This window comes from Ovis aries, chromosome 10, assembly GCF_016772045.2.
Source record: "Ovis aries strain OAR_USU_Benz2616 breed Rambouillet chromosome 10, ARS-UI_Ramb_v3.0, whole genome shotgun sequence".
Classification (NCBI taxonomy): domain Eukaryota; kingdom Metazoa; phylum Chordata; class Mammalia; order Artiodactyla; family Bovidae; genus Ovis; species Ovis aries.
The window spans coordinates 69,699,778-69,719,437 of NC_056063.1; the positions used below are offsets into that span (position 1 = coordinate 69,699,778).

General features: G+C 36.6%; 1 protein-coding gene across 1 annotated transcript in view; it reads left to right on the forward strand.

Annotated features, from left to right (window-relative positions):
• The window catches only part of GPR180 (G protein-coupled receptor 180), a 28,467-nt gene that overhangs the window by 599 nt on the left and 8,208 nt on the right, over positions 1-19,660 (forward strand). Inside the window, exons 2-6 of the mRNA XM_027973708.2 lie at positions 1,731-1,889; positions 9,471-9,671; positions 15,165-15,345; positions 15,488-15,537; positions 18,525-18,682. Coding sequence (XP_027829509.1) covers positions 1,731-1,889; positions 9,471-9,671; positions 15,165-15,345; positions 15,488-15,537; positions 18,525-18,682 — 749 coding nt within the window. The remainder of the gene's footprint in view (positions 1-1,730; positions 1,890-9,470; positions 9,672-15,164; positions 15,346-15,487; positions 15,538-18,524; positions 18,683-19,660) is intronic.

The window sequence follows — 19,660 nt, forward strand, 5'->3', positions numbered from 1 at the left end:
TTGTGTACACTAAGACACCGTAATTACACGTGAACATAAGTTTCAGAACTGAGATTTTCTGGGTTTTGTCCTTTTTGTTTTAGTATCAATTTGCTAAAACCTGCTTGCAGCACAGAAATTTAGGATTCCCCTCCTCACCACGTCTTATAATTGTCACAATTGTGGGAATAGTTTGGTTACTCCCCTAGCTTTACTGTGGACCACGAGGCCTAGAATGAACTTGACGGAAATGCACGTTTAGTGCGTCCTGGAAGCTTCTTAATTTGTATCCTATGTGACCCTTCTAAAATGAGATTGCATTTGATTCTTCACTTCTGGTCTCCCTCAAAAATCCATAATTATTAAATGAATGAATCTGCTTTCATTCTAATTTTTGCTTCAATTGCACCCTCAAAGTTTGAATGTTTTTCTTGATACTTACTCTTAGTACTCTTAATTTGACTACTACTATATTTAAAATAATTATTTGCTTTGATGAGGTTAGGACCCTTATTTCATTTACTTATTTTTTGGCTGTGCCATGTGTGGCATGCGCAAGTGATAGTAATGTCACTGCGATAAATGGCACAATCTGGACAGTGTCGGAAAATGTGGTATGTATGGAAGCTATGATATGGCTTATTCATGATTTGCAAACAGGCTTAGACAGCCCAGATATTTCACTGATGGTTACCTGATAGATATAGAGGACAAACAAGTAATAAATCCAGATTTCTGAGTAAAGATTGAGGAATAGAGTGTTCCAAGTATATTAACATACACACTTTCTCTTTTCGTGTGTGTTTTTACTATTATCAGTTTTCAGTAAATTCGAATTCAGTAAAATAATAGTACCAAGACCATACTTAGGAATTGTAATTCAGAATATGATTCAAAATGTTAATGGGGATAGAATCATTTTTAAGGATGTTGATAATTTATAATGTGATGAGTTTATGTCAGAGACTTAAATGATTTTTTGATACACACTATGCATATAAATTTGTTTAAAATGTTTTGTCAAAGTGATAATAGTATAAAACAATAACAAAAGAATTAAAAGATCTTAAGATGAAAAAACTGTCCCTTGCTTCAATTTTCCTTACTCAGAGGGACCTTCCTTTCCCTAGAGGGACCTACTTTTTGCCATTTCTCTTCTAGGCCTTAAATGTAGTTGCGGTGTGCAACAAGGCTCATTGTATAGTTGTCTTACAACATATATTGTTCTGAAAATTACTATGTAAAAGTCACAGATGTCAAATGTATCTAAAATTCATTTATTTAAACTTTCTTGCTATATTATATATATGTTTGCTTTTTATAGTAAAAGAATAATTAAATATTAGCATCCATGTTATATTAAAAACCAAAAGAAACTGACAGGACATTTCTAAAGATAATTTATAAACAAGTGTTAAAGATTTGGAATGGTTGTAAAATGAGGCGAAATTCTATCACAGTGCATATCTACCTACAGCAGATGTGGCTGTTTATTCAGTGAAAAGCAATCAGTTATCTGCTGAAGTATAAGGAAACACAGCATATTGTTTTGCATAATTAATATGAATAATCACTTGACTTGTGTCTGAATAGGATGGTCATTCTAATATGAAGTACCTGGTTAAAATGAGATTTAAGAAAAATCGTGCTCTTTCAATTCCCATTTTGATAAATAGAGTTATTGAATTGTCCTACCATTTCAGCTCCATACAAGATCAAACAAAGAGATAATTTTTGTTTTAATGTCCCAGGTGACCACGCTCTTTTGTGTGTCAGAATCAACAACATAGCAGTAGCTGTTGGAAAGGAAGCTAAACTCTACCTGTTCCAAGCCCAGGAATGGCTAAAGCTGCAGGAAGGTGGTCCTGAGTATAGCTGTAGTGAAAAATTATCCAAAGCTCAGTTGACAAGTGAGTATTTCCCCTTTTCTTTGATCATTATGTGTTTTTTTTTTCCTCCTTAATGTTAGGAGTATAGTATTTACATATCAAGATGTTTCATGGCACAGCATACACCACTCTCTGCCTAATACATTTTAAGCCAAATTTTAAGGAAACTAATCTTCTCTTTGGTCAAAAGATAGAATGACTTTTTTTCCCTCTTATTCAAAATATTTGAAAAAAATATGCAGATAATTTATAAAGGTATACTTTCCTTCATTCAGACTTCTTACAGGCCACATAATTCCTACCAATATGGCAGATGTATTTTGACCCAGTGGCAGCAGGGAGTGAATGATTATGAATTTGTTGAATGCTTATTATCTGGTAGCACTGAGCTAAACACTAAGCATGCATTATCTCAGTTAATTGTATAATTTACCCCAAGTGATACTGTTTTGTAATATGCTGTTGGCATACTTGGGACCCAGTCACACGGTGCCACAGTGTGTCATTTTGGATTATCCCATGACCACATCATTTGTAAACTGCTAGGTTCACCTCTGGAGAGGCTTTGCTTTTATTTTTCTGGTTGCCTGAATCCTTGATCTCTTCTGTTGTCTTCAGCATTGTCCCATGCATTAGGGTGTTTGCCATCCAGAGTGAGTGCAGGTATTTTTAAGGCAGAAATGAAGAGCCTGTGCCGTGCTACCCATCCCACCCCTTGGAAGTTAACTGGTTATTAGTTAGGAATGTGGGATATCTATGAGAAAAACTGGGAATTATCTTTCTCCCCTGTTGCCCTGTATTTCCTCTACCATGTTCTACATATTGATGAGTCTTTGAGTCTTCTTTTAGTCTAGTCAGTCAAGCACTGCTATTTCTAAACATCCATTCTTTGTTTATTAGATAACAAGATCTTATTACAAGTTACTAACAGTGAGTCTCAGTTTAGCGGTCAGTCAGCAGATGTCTGGTTCCCTCATAGCCTGAATAGGGATGAGAGTACAGGTCCCATATCATCACTGCCTATTGTGGGGATCTCTTGTCTAGGTTTCTGAGATGACATTGACAGTCTGCTGAAGAAGCCTGAATGACTAGATTCAGATATCAAAGAGACAGTTACTTATTTACCCCAACCCTGAATTATAGAACTTATCTGGGAAATTCATACAAAAGGTCATTGTCAGTTTTCTTTGCCTTTCTACACCAATTTGCTCAGCTAAGTGTTCCACACAAGTATAAGAAGTTCTGACCGTCAGTTCCCAGTTCTCGTACTGTCTGCCACCATGCCATCCAAACCTGGTTGTCTTCCAGTGTTCCCTGTTTGAGACACTGGCACCACCATCTATCCAGTGAATGAGCTAGAAACCAAGGAGTCTTCCAACACTCCTCTCTTTAACCTCTCTATCCCCTTCCCGTCTAGTAAGTTTCCTCTAAATATCTCTTGAATTCATCTACTTTTCTTTATCTTACCCCCATCGTGTTATTCCAGGAGGGCATAGTCTCTTGCCTGGCCACTGCAGCTGTGTTGTTCCCTCTCTGTAACCAGAGTTACAGAAAAGCAGGTTTGATTGTCTCACCTTTACACCCTCACCACACCCTGAAATACTGCAGTGGGTTCCTATTGCGCAAGGAGAGATGACCCTCCTAACCTGATCAGGAAAGCCATCCAAGCCTGGCTGATACTAACGCCCCTAACCCCCAGCTTCATCTCACAGTACTGCCCACTTCGGCCTCATTTTGTTTGTACTGCTGGTTTTGTTTCAGAGCTCGCCTGGGCCTTTGCATCGGCTTTTCCTCTGTTTGCTCTTCCTCTTTGACTCTTCCATCCACTAAGTTAACACTTTTATAGCCTGTTTTATTCCACAGTACTTGTTATAGTTACAAGTTTATATTTATTTGGTATAAAATCAATCAGTGAGAGCCGAAGGGCTCTTTTGACCTGTTCATTCATTTATTCACAATACTTCGCATACTATGCTAGGCACTAGTGATAGTGATAAATCAAGGGACCAAAATCCTGACACTCTCCACAGCACTTAAGGCTGCTAAGGGTATGGATCAGGTCACTGTGAGTAAATGAGAAACTGAGGTTGTGGTAAGAAGTATGAGTGTTAGTTACATTATGATTGAGAGAGAGAATTTATAATCACCATCAGTCAGTCAGTTCAGTCTCTCTGTTGTGTCCGATTCTTTGCAACCCCATGAATTGCAGCACGCCAGGCCTCCCTGTCCATCACCATCTCCTGGAGTTCACTCAGACTCACGTCCATCGAGTCGGTGATACCATCCAGCCATCTCATCCTCTGTCATCCCCTTTTCCTCCTGCCCCCAATCCCTCCTAGCATCAGTCTTTACCAATGAGTCAACTCTTCACATGAGGTGGCCAAAGTACTGGAGTTTCAGCTTTAGCATCATTCCTTCCAAAGAAATGCCAAGGCTGATCTCCTTTAGAATGGACTGATCGGATCTCCCTGCAGTCCAAGGGACTCTCAAGAGTCTTCTCCAACACCACAGTTCAAAAGCATCAATTCTTCAGCGCTCAGCTTTCTTCACAGTCCAACTCTCACATCCATACATGACCACTGGAAAAACTATAGCCTTGACTAGACGGACATTTGTTGGCAAAGTAATGTCTCTGCTTTTCAATATGCTATCTAGGTTGGTCATAACTTTTCTTCCAAGGAGTAAGCGTCTTAATTTCATGGCTGCAGTCACCATCTGCAGTGATTTTGGAGCCCCAAAATATAAAGTCTGACACTGTTTCCACTGTTTCCTCATCTATTTCCCATGAAGTGATGGGACCAGATGCCATGATCTTCATTTTCTCAATGTTGAGCTTTAAGCAAACTTTTTCACTCTCCTCTTTCACTTTCATCAAGAGGCTTTTAGTTCCTCTTCACTTTCTGCCATAAGGGTGGTATCATCTGCATATCTGAGTTTATTAATACTTCTCCCTGCAATCTTGATTCCAGCTTGTGCTTCTTCCAGCCCAGCATTTCTCATGATGTACTCTGCATATAAGTTAAATAAGCAGGGTGACAGTATACAGTCTTAACATACTCCTTTTCTTATTTGGAACCAGTGTGTTGTTCCATGTCCAGTTCTAACTGTTGCTTCCTGACCTGCATACAGATTTCTCAAGAGGCATGTCCGGTGGTCTGGTATTCCCATCTCTTTCAGAATTTACCACAGTGAATTGTGATCCACACAGTCAAAGGCTTTGGCATAGTCAATAAAGCAGAAATAGATGTTTTTTTGGAACTCTCTTGCTTTTTCCATGATCCAGCGGATGTTGGCAATTTGATCTCTGGTTCCTCTGCCTTTTCTAAAACCAGCTTGAACATCTGGAAGTTCACGGTTCACATATTGCTGAAGCCTGGCTTGGAGAATTTTGAGCATTACTTTACTATAGTGCTCAGTTAAGCATTGGCTAAGTATTTGTAGGGTGAATTGTCATGCAGCTTAGCGCTTGAGGGGTTTTTGGTTAGTAGGTCATTTTCTTTGTATTTGGCACCTTAAAGTCTTTTTGCTTGTCTGTTAGAATTGATCGGACAGTTTAAAGCTTTGAGCTATAGGAATCGATTTATTTTCTTATATTACATGGTCAATGTTATACCATATTGTATATACACTTGCAAAAACATAATTTTTATATCAGTCAAATACCTTCAGTTACAGAACTTATGTATATGGAGAGACTTGGTGCAGTGGAAAGACCGCTAAACTGAGAATCACTGTTAGTAACTTGTAATAAGATCTTGTTATCTTTCACCTGCACTATACCTATTTGTGCAACAAGGAAGTTGGACTAGTTTTCTCCAAGGTTCCTAAAAGTCTAAAATGCTGTGATTCTAATTATGACCCTTTAGGTGGAGTTGCATGTATAGAGAGCTATAATTTATAACACCTCTTGCTGTTGTTTCTTTTTCTATTCTCCCTTCCTCTTCCTTCTCTGTTATGTGAAGGGTATTCTTTGAAATTGGTGGAACGGAAGATCTCAGGAAACAGGAATTTTTGAGGAATGAAGATTGTTTTCTTAAATTTGAAGGTCTGAAATAAATTAAGTACTGATGGCATATATATTCCTTTCTACATATTTAATCAGTTCTTTTTCCAGTAACTAAAGCCAAGTCTTAACAATATCTGTATTCTCTTAACTTTCACATATTATTTTCATATTTATAGTATATTGTTATCTAGAAGCTCTGATGTATTGAAACAAAAAGCATATCCTTAAATTCATGACAGTGTAGTAGTATCACATATTTGAAGATAATTCCTTGTTAAAAAAATTCTCATTTCCTGACCATTAATGAGACTTTTAAGTATTAATAGCCTTTCACCTGCTTGGTGATGAGCTCATTAACTGTGCCTGATTCCTATGTAAAACCTTATTGCTGCCATGAACTATGAAAAGATTAGTAGATTTGAAAAATCTCAGTGTTGAATGTTGCTTTGATTATACGTTCTCCCCAAATTAATGTTTGAAGAATTATTTTTCAGTCTTCCTTTTTTCTCTTTCAGTAATGACATAAACCATCAGATTTTTTTAAATGGTGAAAAGTATTTTGTAGGTTTTTTTTTTTTTAGAGCAAACAAAGAAGATATTTAAAGCACAGAAAATGAGTTTTATGCAAAAGAAATTTGCTGTCAGATAACAAGAATTAAATGTAATTTTGTATATAAAACATTTTCAGTATTGTCTTTTTATATCATACGCATATATTTCCTTTTGTACATTTGGTATATTTTATTAATTGCTTAAAAGTGTTAGTATCTTATTATTTTGAGTAATTTTGTTAACAGTATTCATTTCGTTTTATAATTCTATTGGGCAATTAGCCATTCAACACCATTCTCTGCAATTCAAGTTTTGTTAATATTTGAGGTACTAATTGCATCAGCATACAATGAGCATGCTGTGCTGTAGTCTTTTGTTTCAAAAACAATGAACATGCATTTTGTCAAGAGGCTTATTTCCTAGGCTTACTGAAAAAGGCAGCAAGACAAAAACTCAAGCCAGTGTCTGTTTATGATGTGGTAATTTAAAATGAACACATAATTTAAAATGAAGCATCAAAAAGTATATTGATGAAAATATAATGGTTAAATTCTTATATTATTTTATCTAAGAGAAAAAATGGAAGTGATAAAACCTCAATACAGCAGAGCTTTTATATAATAAGCCCAGATTATATAATTGCAAGCTGCACATTTCAAAAGCCTTATTTCTGAGCTGCTTATTGATCGTATATTGAATTCTTATTGAAGGTCTTCAAATATTTAACAGAAACTTGAGTCCTTGCTACTTTCCCCCAGAAGCTGTGCCTTAAGAAAAACAGTATAAATTTCAGCTAAATTAAGACAGCAAAAAAACCCAATGCTGTGGTATTCTTAGCAAAGTCATCTTGTCCCTTTTAACTGCTATTAATGAAATGCCCAAATGTAAAGTTTTAAGTCCTCCAAATTTGAATCCTGTCTAGATAAGTCCCTGTCTCAGTGATAAAGACAACTTACAAATGTTTTTCCAACTTTTTATTAGGGAAACTTTCATTTATACATACAAGTTGAAAGCAGAGTGCAGCCAGCATCTGAATATTCTTGTCTTATGTTTAATAATGTTAATATTTTGTTACATTTGCTTTATGTTTGTATGTGTGTGTGATTTTTGTTTTGAACCGAAATGAAAATAAGCTGTGGGTGTGTTGAGCAATTCACCATATTTCAGCAGACATCTCATAAGAGTAAGGACATTCTTCTCCATAAATATTACCATAACAATACCATCACTGCATCTAAGAAAATGAACGGTTTCATAGTATCCTCTAAAATCTTTTCCATATGCAAATTTCCACAGTTATCTCAAGAAATGTCTTTTATTTATTAAAAAGTTTTGTGTTTTCACTTGAGGAAAAGGTCAAGACTAGCTGGCATGCGCTGGGGGCAGTCTGGACTTGGGAATTGGGCCCATCATAATCCTATATTTTAAGCACACTTTGTGTAGAATCAGACTCTTCACTTAGGATTTTCATATACCGTCTCCTTTGCTCCTCACAAGGATTCTGAGTCAGACAGGGAAAGTGTCTTACGTTTTCTACTGAAGAAACACTTGTAGAGAGGTTAAGTGTTGTATTTATATGATGAGTCCCAAGGTTATAAGACTTGCCCCTCTAATTCTCCTATTGTCTTTATTACACATGGTGTTTGAGACTTCATTCTCCTACCACACTTACGGTGGTAGTGAGTTTCTCTTAGGTCAGAATCATAGTTTTAGATCGAGAAGGGATCTCAGACATCATTTAGTGTTTCTCAAAGGGAGCGCTGTTGGCATTTTGGGTAGGAACAGGTCTTTATCATGGGAGACTATGTTGGGTTGCATGAGGTTTAGCACTGCCTCGCTTCAAGTATGTTCTCAACTGCTATGACAGCAAAACTGTCCCTATACATTGTCAAATGCTCTACAAGAGAGTGCAAGAGTTAGGCACTCAGTCATGTCCGACTCGTTCCAACCCCATGGACTGTAGCCCTCCAGGCTCCTCTGCCCGTGGGATTCTCTAGGCAAGAACACTGGAGTGGGTTGTCATTCCCTTCTCCACAAATGCTCTACAGGGTAATAGAATTACCCTGGATTGAGAACCATTGATTAGTGTAATCACTTTATTTTAAAGAAAGGAAAAGGACAACTTGTATTCAGCAACCATGCTGAGTGTATAACTTAGTGCTTGCATTGGCTCTTTGCTCTACGTATTATCTTCATTTTTTGGATGGAGAAAGTGAGTGTCATTGCTTATGTAACTTGCCCAAAGTCATATAGAAGGTAAATATTGGAGCCAAGATTCAAGCACAGGTCTGTGTGAGGCCAACAGTTTCCACCCCCCAATACATTATGTAGATCTGACCCAGTGTAACAACTCTTATATTCCTATAATTTCTGTTCTTCTGCTTTGAGTACCTTTTAAAGGAATAACCAAACAGAGATTTTGGACAGTCTTTTGAAGGTGTTTGTCAGCCATAGTTTTCCGATATAATAGTTTCCAAAGTTGAATGCTCCATATTTAAATATAACTCAAATAAGTAATTTTCAGAAATGTCACCATGATGGTTCATACAGCATTGTGAATGTATTTAATACAGAGCTGTACACATAAAAATGATTAAAATGATAACTTTTGTGTTGTAGACATTTTACCACTGCAACAAAAAATTTTTTAGTATTGCTCACTTACTTGAAAACTTCGGAAATATTTAATTGAAATTCAGGATTTCAGTGTAACCTTTCTAGTCATTTGTGGTATTTCATAGAACTTTTCTTATATTGGAGTATAACCGATTAACAATGTTGTGATAGTTTCAGGTGCACAGCAGAATGACTCAGTGTACATATTTTCATAGAACTTTTATAGTGATTCCTTTGGTTGGTTAAATACAATATTTTTACCTGCTTTTTGACTTACAAAACTTACTCCAACATACATCAGGATTTGGATTGCTGAGGCAATAAGAACTAAACAAAAGAATTCTAATTTCAAATTGATTGTGTGACTAAAACAATGAATACGTTTGAGAGTTTTGCTTTGAAAGTGCTATTTTTTTTTTTCTTTGAAGTGGCCATGAATCAGACGGAACATAACCTGACAGTGTCCCAGATTCCTTATCCACAAAAGTGGCACGTGTTCTATGCAGATAAGTACACATGCAGAGAGGGCAATGAGGATTCTCAGGTGGAAGATATCCCATTTGAAATGATGTTACTAAACCCGGATGCTGAAGGGAACCCGTTTGATCATTTCAGTGCTGGAGAATCTGGTAAGAATATGTATTTAGATATCCTAAGTGTAGAAAAAGTTTTATGCCCAAGAATCTTCATGTTGTGTTATTCGAATACTGAAAAATTAAAAACAACTTGTGTCCAACAGTAGAGAAATGGTTAAATAAACCTTCTTATAGAATTGTAACAGCTGTACTATTAAGTTTAAAAGCAGAACTGGAAATTTTATGTTGTATGATTTCAATTATGTTACAAAATGCAGAGAATCAACAGAAAGAAGTACAAAAATATGAACAGATTATTTCCATACTTTGGCTATTAGGATTATGGATAGCTAATAGTTTCTGCATTCTAAAATCTGTTTTTATGATAAGCTAGCTTAATTTTTATGAACAGAAGAATGTTGATAAACTGAGCAGTCTAAATTGGCAACCCAGTGATTAAGTAGGATAGAAACTCCATTACTTCATGTAGCTGTCCTTCACTAGGGTATTTGAATATTTTTAGGAGTTGCCTTCTTTGGAGCTTGCGTCCATTTTAGGAATGATCAAAATTGATGAAGTTTTCTGAAACCAAATCTACTCCCATAAAATATTTCATCAGAATTTTAGGTTGACAGAATTTGAAGTTCTGACTCAGTTCTTAGTCCTGACTCCTTCTGGTCTATCTTCTCCTGTGACTGATTTTGATTTGATACTTAAACAGTGTGTTTAAAATCTGTCTTTCTTTTGCTCAAGTGGGGAATGTTACTTTGGTCATGTCACCAAGAGTATTTAAATGAAGGGGGAAAAAAATCTCACTATAATATGGATTTCCATTAAGCATGGGATTCTTTGCAAGGCTATTATGTGGGGATTGATTTTTAAAAGGTGCCGTAAGTACTCAAAAGTATTCATTGCTAGGTAGCTGGTGTAACTTCCAAGGATCTCATCATTTCTTTCTTTAAATATCTAGATACCTTAAAATCTGAACAATTCTACATTGAGGGATTAATTCATTAATTCTCAACCCACCGCTGTGGGTTGTATCTGGAGAGCTTAGGGAAAAATATAGATGTCTGCCCCCAGAGACTGAGATAGACTTGATTTTGGAGTGGAAGTGAGGCATTTAGCTAATTCTACTGTGCAAACCCACTTATCTGGAAGTCCATAGTCCATGTTGTTTTAGAAATGTGTTGGTTTTAACATAAAGCCTGCAGAAGGATTCTTCCTGGTCTGTAGCCTCAGGTATAGAATTTGTTTCCAGGGAATAATTAGGTTCCGTTTAGAAACTTTTCGTCATTTGACTAATTTTCTGCCCTGAGTAGAAAAAATGGATTTGCTATGCTTTTTACTCAGAATAGACTGTTAAACCGTGTATCTTAGAGGTTCAAATTAGAATAACCTGATGCAAAAAGCTGCAATTAATGTTACATGTTACTCTGATTAAATTTTATAGTTTCCTTTCAAACCAATTAGGTATTTTATGTATCTACCAGACTTCAATTACTCCTATATTTTACAGACATAGGAACTTAGGGGGTTTTTTGAATATTGACTAAGGCAAGTTTGATGCTATTTGACAAAGCACTACATAGGAATATCATGTCTCAAGGTAGAATAAAATAAAATCGCCTCTTAAAAAATTAGAATCCTTGTTAATTACTTGTAGTTGGTAGAGACCAAAATCGCCTCTTAAAAAATTAGAATCGTTGTTAATTACTTGTAGTTGGTAGAGACCAAAAGTTGCACAGAATCCTGAGAGTTAAAGCATCATTGTCTAAAGTAGACTTGATTTTTCTTGGAATAATACTACATGCTCTTCCACATCTGCCATCTCACTGTCTTTAAGACTTCAGATACTTTTATTATTTTCTCTTGTTCCTTTTTTCCTCTCTGTCATCGATCTTACTTTTAGCTCTGTAACTTTAATGGAAAACTCTACTGCAAGTAGTATAGACAATAAGGAAATTAATTCTCTTACATAACGATAACATCTGCGATTTCTTCAAGGCAGTTTATTTAGCATTTCTCTACCTCAAATCCTCTGACTGTCAGCTTTGTCAGCTCCTTCATATTCACGGTTAACTGCAGTTATCTGGTCCTTGTATCTAGACAATGGCCAAATTCAGTGTCTCTTTGTTAAGAGCAAGGAAACTTTTCCCAGAAGGTCCCTCATCACAGTTCATTGGCCAGAACTCTACACATGACCTTGTTATCTAACATGGTAAGAGAAATGTTAAGTGAAGGTATCAGAAAGGAGATAAAGGCAAACCAACAAGTTAAAGGGTTAGGATTAGGCATACATCTTTAGGCAAAGAGAGTATTGGAATTTCTCTAATTGGTTTAGACTCATCAGGAGGTATCTTGAGACACCTGCGGGTGGGATGGACCTTGGGTTCTGAGACCGCAGACATCACTGGTAGGCCAGACTGTTCCAGGGGCTGCCCCATGACCTGTTGACTCTCTCCCTCTCTTACCCTCTTTTCTCTCATCTCCCATCATTTAGCCAGAGGTAAATTTTTTTAAAGCTGTCCTGAAAGTTTTCTTCCTGGTGAATTTTGCTAATGCTTCTTCCCATTAAGTTTGCCTTAAAATCTACTCATTCCCTTATAAGCCTTTGTCACCCATTGCACGGTGATTTAAGAGTGTTTTTCTTCTTTTGTGTATAGGCAAGACTTAATACCTAGTATCCACTAGTTTTAAAATTAGATTTTAGTTTCAAGGTGAACATAGATTGCTTTCCTCTGAGGGACGTTGGCAGAACAAAGTAAAGTTGAAGAGGAAAGAAACAGACTTTTTTTCCTAGAGGTGGTTTGTTTAAAAGAACCCTGGGTGCAAAAGCAGAGTTTTATCTTTAAAGAATCAGAGTCAAGGTAAATAATTTATGCAGAATGCAATGAGCAAAGTATAGGACAAATGTCCTTGTTCAAGTTACTTAATATATTATCTCAATGAAGTAGTTTGTTGGTTACAGTGTTAGCTTTTTATGGAAAATACATTTAGTCTTTTCTGAATAATCTGAAAACATTTTTTGCTAGTGACGTATGTCTTATTTTCAAAAGTCCTTTCCTCTATTATTCTGGTCGCCGTTGTTGTTTAGTCTGAGTCATGTCCAACTCTTTGTGACCCTGTGGACTGTAGCCCACCAGTCCATGTTTCTCAGGCAAGATTTCCCATTCTTGCCTGGGAAACCCCACGGGATTCTCCAGGCAAGACTGCTGGAGTGGGTTGCCATTTCCTTCTCTGGGCATCTTCCTGACCCAGGGATTGAACTTGTGTCTCCTGCTTGGCAGGCAGATTCTTTGCCACTGAGCCACTTGGGAGGCTCACTATTCTGGTTACTCAATAAACAGTCTGAGAATGTTCTTTTTCTAGTGCATTTCTAACCTAACAGAGCCTGGAACCTTAACTTGTAATGAATATTCTGTAAAGTATTATAAATAAATAAAAACTTAAGTAGAATACCATGTTTCTTTATACTGAGAAGGAAAGACAAAAACAGATTCAGAACACGGGATAGCATCAAGACTTTTACTAACCCACAGTTATAATGGTGTGCTTAGTTGCTCAGTCGTGTCTGACTATTTGCAACCCCATGGACTGTAGCCCACCAGGCTCCTCTGTCTATGGGGATTCTCCAGGCAAGAACATTGGATGGGTTGCCATGCCCTCCAGGGGATCGTCCCAACCCAGGGATCAAACCCAGGTCTCCCGCATTGCAAGTGGATTCTTTACCAACTGAGCTACCAGCGAAGCCCACAGTCACATGTTTAGCTTATTTTCTGCCTTGTTCTATTACTCTAACAATCGCAGGCTTATGGTCCTATTATTTCTAAAACTAGAATACTCTACTTCTCTGTGAGGAATTTTAAAAGAACATACACCCATTCTGTTATTTGAAGTTCCTGAAGTCTGAACGTGCTTTCTCACCTGTACTAGGGAAGTGGATGAACAGCATTTAGGTACGAAGAGCAGGAGAGACACCCAGTGGCTGAAAGACTTTCTGTTTTCTCCTAACCATGGCTAAAACATGACTGAGATTGAACTGTTTATTGAGTATTTTTCCTACTATTTGTATCTCCTGAATTACTTTTCCAAAATGATTTTCCATATAATGGAAATATTTCCTTCTGTTGTTTGAAGTTTATCCCACGACGGAAATTGGAGCACGTTCAGGGGTCACAGCTGGATGAAAGTGAGTGCAGTTTAGACTATTCATTCACAGATTCAATAGAGCTGTCTTCATAGCCACTGTCACGGTGTCCAGTGTTATTTAGATAGAATATAAAAGCCCTAATGTTTGGGACTAACTTTCAGTGTAACAGAGTATATGTAAACTGTTAAACTCAGAGCTTGCCCTGGTTTGTTATAAAAATTTTCTGAAAGTTCTGAAAAACGAAGACACAGTCAAAAGATTCCACTTAACGCAGAAAAGCGGGTGTTTATCTTGAGAATGTGTGCAGACCATCCTGAAAAGTTGCTGGTAGACACTAGAGGTCACTAAATGCCTAGCACCATTTAAAAAATTCTACACAGTTACTTTGTTCTTGTCTCTACCAGCCAACTCCCTTTGCTCATTCAAAATTTCTGCCCACTCAGAATCTTTATTTCAGTATGGCCTGGCTTGACTCCTGTGACCTGCCCTAGCATCAGTTCTTTCCAACTTAAGTTTTCTTGCTTCATCCTTTCTGTGTTTTGTGGTTTAATGTCCCAAGAGAACATGCTTAGCCTCTTACCTTTGAGAACCAAGTGATGCTATTGCCCAATGACTAGTCTTTGGATTGGTAGCCATTTGGTCAGGTGTTTTAGTTTCAGTCACCTGTGGAGTGGAATCACGTGGTCTCCATAGGTTTTCCTCTTTGACAGAACGAAAGCCCTTTCCTTCAGAAGGAGGCTCTGGTCATGACACATACTGTGACCCTTTGTCCTAGTGGGGATTTAAGGCTTCCATCCATCCCAGAGCTGTGGCTCTCAGGCTTTAGCTGCATCAGAGTCACTGAAGGACTTTTTCAAACCCAGAGTGCTGGTCCCCACTCCAAGGGTCTCTGAGACCCTAGATGCAGGATGAGTCCCAAATGTGCATTTCCAACTAGGTCCCTAGTGCTGGTGCTGCTGCTGGCCCAGGGCTCACACTTCGAGAAGCATGGTCAGGGTGTGTAAACTATTATTGACTGACTAAGTCTATTTTTAAATGTCTTACAGAAGAAACCCATTTTGGGGGTAAGAAACATATGTAACTGAATGTTGAAATCATTGTTTTTTCAAACAAAACTGTTATTTTGTGGTTAGTCTGTGGGCTTATTTCCTGACCAGTAGTTTTTTTTTTTTTTTTTAATAGATTGACCTTAGTTTAAGCTGTGCTCTCAGAGTTAAGGCTTTATTCCAGAGTAGAAGATTATTTAAGTTTCAACGGGTTTTCCTTTTTTTCTCTTGCAAAAGCAAATAAAGGCTATGATTCCAATTAAAAGACAAGTTCTGAAAATATGTTGATGGGAAGATTTGAAAGCAACCCAACACTGTAACTGGCTTGTTCCTTTCTTCTCTTCACAGGGTTACATGAGTTCTTTTTCCTCCTAGTCCTAGTGTACTTTGTGATTGCTTGCATTTATGCTCAGTCATTGTGGCAGGCTATTAAGAAAGGAGGACCCATGCACATGGTTTTAAAGGTTCTGACAACTGCATTGCTGTTACAAGCTGGTTCAGCTTTCGCTAATTACATTCATTTCTCCAGGTAACTCAAAACCATTAAAACTGTGTTCATCATTGTGTCTAATTAATCATAATTAGTCCACCAAAGTTATATTTGCTTTGATTATGAATAATTTTGTTCACATTTGTAATTTATGCTAATATTCTCCTCTTCAATTCCTCAGTTACTCCAAAGATGGAATAGGGGTACCTTTTATGGGAAGTTTGGCAGAATGTGAGTATCTTACTAAGCATTTCTTTAAAACATAAACTTGCTATCTGCTTCTTATATGTTTTCCTTTTTCATCACTTATTTTCTGTCATAATACAGTTCTTTTTTTTTTTTTAATCTGAGGTTGATTAGATTTGGCTCAACTGGAAATAAGATTACAGATTTAGTTTCCACATATCCTGTTTAGTTTCTGTAGGTAATGTGTTTAGCTATTCATTGTCTTTAGAGCATATTTATGCCCTTTCTGTCATTTTTACCCTCAATAAAGACTCAGTGAAGTAGGTATGCTTATCCCTATTTTGCAGATGAAGAATCTGGGCTCAGTGACAGAAAATACATTTACAAATGTCAGTCATCTGGTAGATGGTAGAGCCAAGACTTAGACATAATTTTCTGACCACAAAGCTAAAGATTTTTTTCCCTTTTATCATCCCTTGTTTGACTTTTTCTCTGTATTTCTAACCTGGAGCCATAGAATAAACCTATAATTGAGCTGACTTCTCAGCTTTGTTCTTTGATTTATAAGAGGAACTCGTATGAGGTAATTTTTCAATTAAGCATGATGGTGAAAAAATAAAATTTCCTATAATCATAACTTTTAAAAGAGAACTTCAGAGGTACATCAGGTCATATGTCATTCTCAGTTCTGAAAAACAAGTTAAGATTTGCTCTAAAAAAGCAGGTCCTGAATACACAACCATCCTAGGATTTACTTTCCTTATATTTTCCATGTTTCTCTTCTAGTCTCCTCACTCTTTAATAGGGTGTCTTACAGTAATCTCTGTAATCATCTCAGGACCCGCTTGTCCTGATGCTGCCTATTTTAAGATTCTAAAACTTCTATAACTTCTCCTTTTCCTTGTGAAGAGGATGTATATACTGTTACCTCTTGGGCATGACCAAAGGTTGATTCTCTTTCTTTCGATGTTACCAGAACCCTTCTTTGTCCCCCTGTTTTCTCATAGATGACTCAGGATGTTTATAATAGAGTCCTAGAGTTTTAAAGCTGCACAGAACATAGAAATAATTTAGCTCATGCATTTTAGATGAGGAAATTGTGGTCCAGAGAGGCAAAGTATACAGAGGCCCATCAGTAGCAAAGCTATTACTAAAATCAAGGACTTTTGAAATTTTACTATAGACAAAACAGTTTCAGGCTGTCTGGCATCTTCATGGTAGGTTAAAAGCAAAAGTCTTTTTTAAAAAAACTACAGTAAATCAACATTGCTCATTTTTGGTAGTTCTGACAACAGGTTCATTAAACGATAAAATTTCTTTTAAAAAAAATTTTTGGCTGCACCACATGGCATGTGGGATCTAATTAATAGTTCCCAGACCAGGGATCAAACCTCTGCCCCCTGCAGTGGAAGTGCGGAGTCTTAACCACAAGACCACCAGAGCAGCCCCTAAAATTTCAAGATTTTTAATTAAATTCCACAGGATGAGGTTTTTTGTGTGATCTGTGTAGTTTGTCTATAATTAGTTACTTTTCCAAGAACAGATACACCGTGTTCTGCCTATCGTCACAGTTACAGTGTATTATGTCAATATGTGCATTAGTTAGTACACACAGAAATGAACCAGAAAATCAATGTACCCCCCACACCCTGTATTTGTAAAAACAAATAGCAAAAGCTAAGTAGCAACTTATGTAGGTATATTCCTTTGGCTGACTTCTTTAAGTAACTGAATATGTATTTGTAAAATGCTTAATAAAAATAATTAGCATCATAGTCATTTAAAATCTGTGGTGAAAGTAAATTACCCTTGATCTGAAAGGCCATGATGTTTCTCATATTATTGAAATGTGGTGACAGTTCATTATTAAAATTCACTATTACAGATAAATAAGCCGAAATGTAAAGTATCTAGTTTTAATTGGGGTTAGGGTTAGAGAAATGTGTCAAAATAAATCTGAGAAGATCTATTATTAATAGGTTTTTGGCTTGTGACTTTTAATATAAGTATTATACTACAACTAGTTTTATCTGTTTCTCTAAGAATATCTTTGTATAAAAGAAGTAGTTGTAGACATCAAGGTCATAAATGGCAATTTGAAGGAAGTTTTATTTTGTTAAATTGTGATCAAATGTTTATTCCAAAATCCATATCAAAATACACTTTGATGAAAGGTTATAATTTTTTTAAAAATCAATAAATAGAACTTCTGAAATAAATACACGTGTAAGTGGAGGTAAACACCTGATGGTTGTTTACCAGTAGCGCTGAACTGGACGGGGGCGGTTTCGTTGCGTCCTTTCCACAGCAGTAGACTGCCCCTGAAGTGTGAGTGATGGCCGCCTGGTGGCGCTTCACGCTAATGCATGGAGCACTTCATCTGTCTTCAGGACTCAGACACTAAGGCCAGCATAATTGGATGTCACAGAAGCTCTGCGTTTCTTTATCGTCATGCTATTTCTTACTAATAGTTTTAGAAACTATTCTTCACATTGTGATTCAGCCATCAAAAAAACATTAACAACCCAGAAATACGTAGTGTTCTCCACACTGCAGAAGTTATATTTTAAATGTGTTTTCATAAGTAGTGAGTTATAGATTGTAGTTAGAAAAACTAAGAAAAATAAGGAACACAAACAGATTTAAAGCTGGCCTTAAAAATATGTACAGGTACATATATATTTTTTTAAATAGGAGTTTTGCCATTGTGTTAGCCATTTTCAGAAATGTTTACAAATTTAATGGCAGAATTTTAATTCTTTAGATTTATTATTGAATTGCAGTAGTTTCTTTTTGAAAGTGCCTGTCTTTTGTGCTCAATAAAGTAATTATGTTCTCAATGCAAAAAGGATAAAATTTGGGAATTCCCTGGCGGTCCTGTGGTTAGGACTCTGAGCTTTCACTGCCCAGAGTGTGGGTTCATTCTTCAGTTGGGGAGCTAAGATCCCACAAACTGTGTGGCATGGCCACAAAAAAAAAAGATTTGTTGTATTGCAAAAGCTCAGCTGACTTTGGTTTTCATTTCCCATTAGTTTTTGACATTGCTTCCCAAATTCAAATGCTGTACCTACTTCTGAGTCTGTGCATGGGTTGGACAATAGTCAGAATGAAGAAGTCTCAGAGCAGACCTCTCCAGTGGGACTCTACTCCTGCATCCACTGGGATTGCCGTGTTCATGGTCATAACACAGGTGAGCAGTGAAGCCAAGTAGTTCTGTTCTACACTATTCAAAAATGCAGACTTGAACACCTCTCCTGTTAAAATTGAACCCCGGGACCCATGAGAAATTTGTGTTGTTTTATACTATGAATTTAAAATGTGATAGATCATAAGTGAAGTAAGTCAGAAAGAGAAAGACAGACACTATACAGTATCACTTACATGTGGAATCTAAAATATGACACAAGTGAAATTATCTATGAAGCAGAGTTTGTTCTCAGACATAGAAAACAAATTTATGGTTACCAAAGGGAAAAGAGGGTGGAGGAGGGATAAATTAGGAGCTTGGAATTAGCAGATACACACTGTTATGTATTAAATAGATAAACAGCAAGGTCCTACTGTATAGCACTGGGAACTATATTCACAATCCTGTAATAAACCACAATGGAAAAGAATATGAGAAAGAGTATGTACATATGTGTAACTGAATCACTTTGTTGTACATCGGAAACTAAGACAACATTGTAAATCACTTATAGTTCAATTTTTTAAAAACATGGAAAAAAAGAGTGATGGATCAAATAACCTGTTAATTTTCTGAGTGCTAGTATGTGTAGATTGTAAAATTTCATTGTAGTTTACCTGAATCTGAGCTTCCTATCAGTGTATTTAAGCACAGTATGTTTAATATTCAGTTAGATTCTCATTTTCGAATTAAGAGCTTTCTTTCATATTTTCTAACACTTTGTAAGTACTCAGTATTAAATCAGTCAATTAAAGAATCTTGGATTCATTCATTGGCAGGAATCTACTTTATACATGAAAGAATTCAAGTGAATATCAGATTAAAGAAAAAACCAAAATGTAGAATAAAAAAGAAGGGGATCTTGTTTTTGAACGCAAATACACCCAAAACAAATTTGGTCTCTTAAAAGGGTCCTCTCTGCTCTTGTTTTGTTTTCCTCTGTTGTGATATGTAGACATTCTAGGATCTCTGTATGCTTAT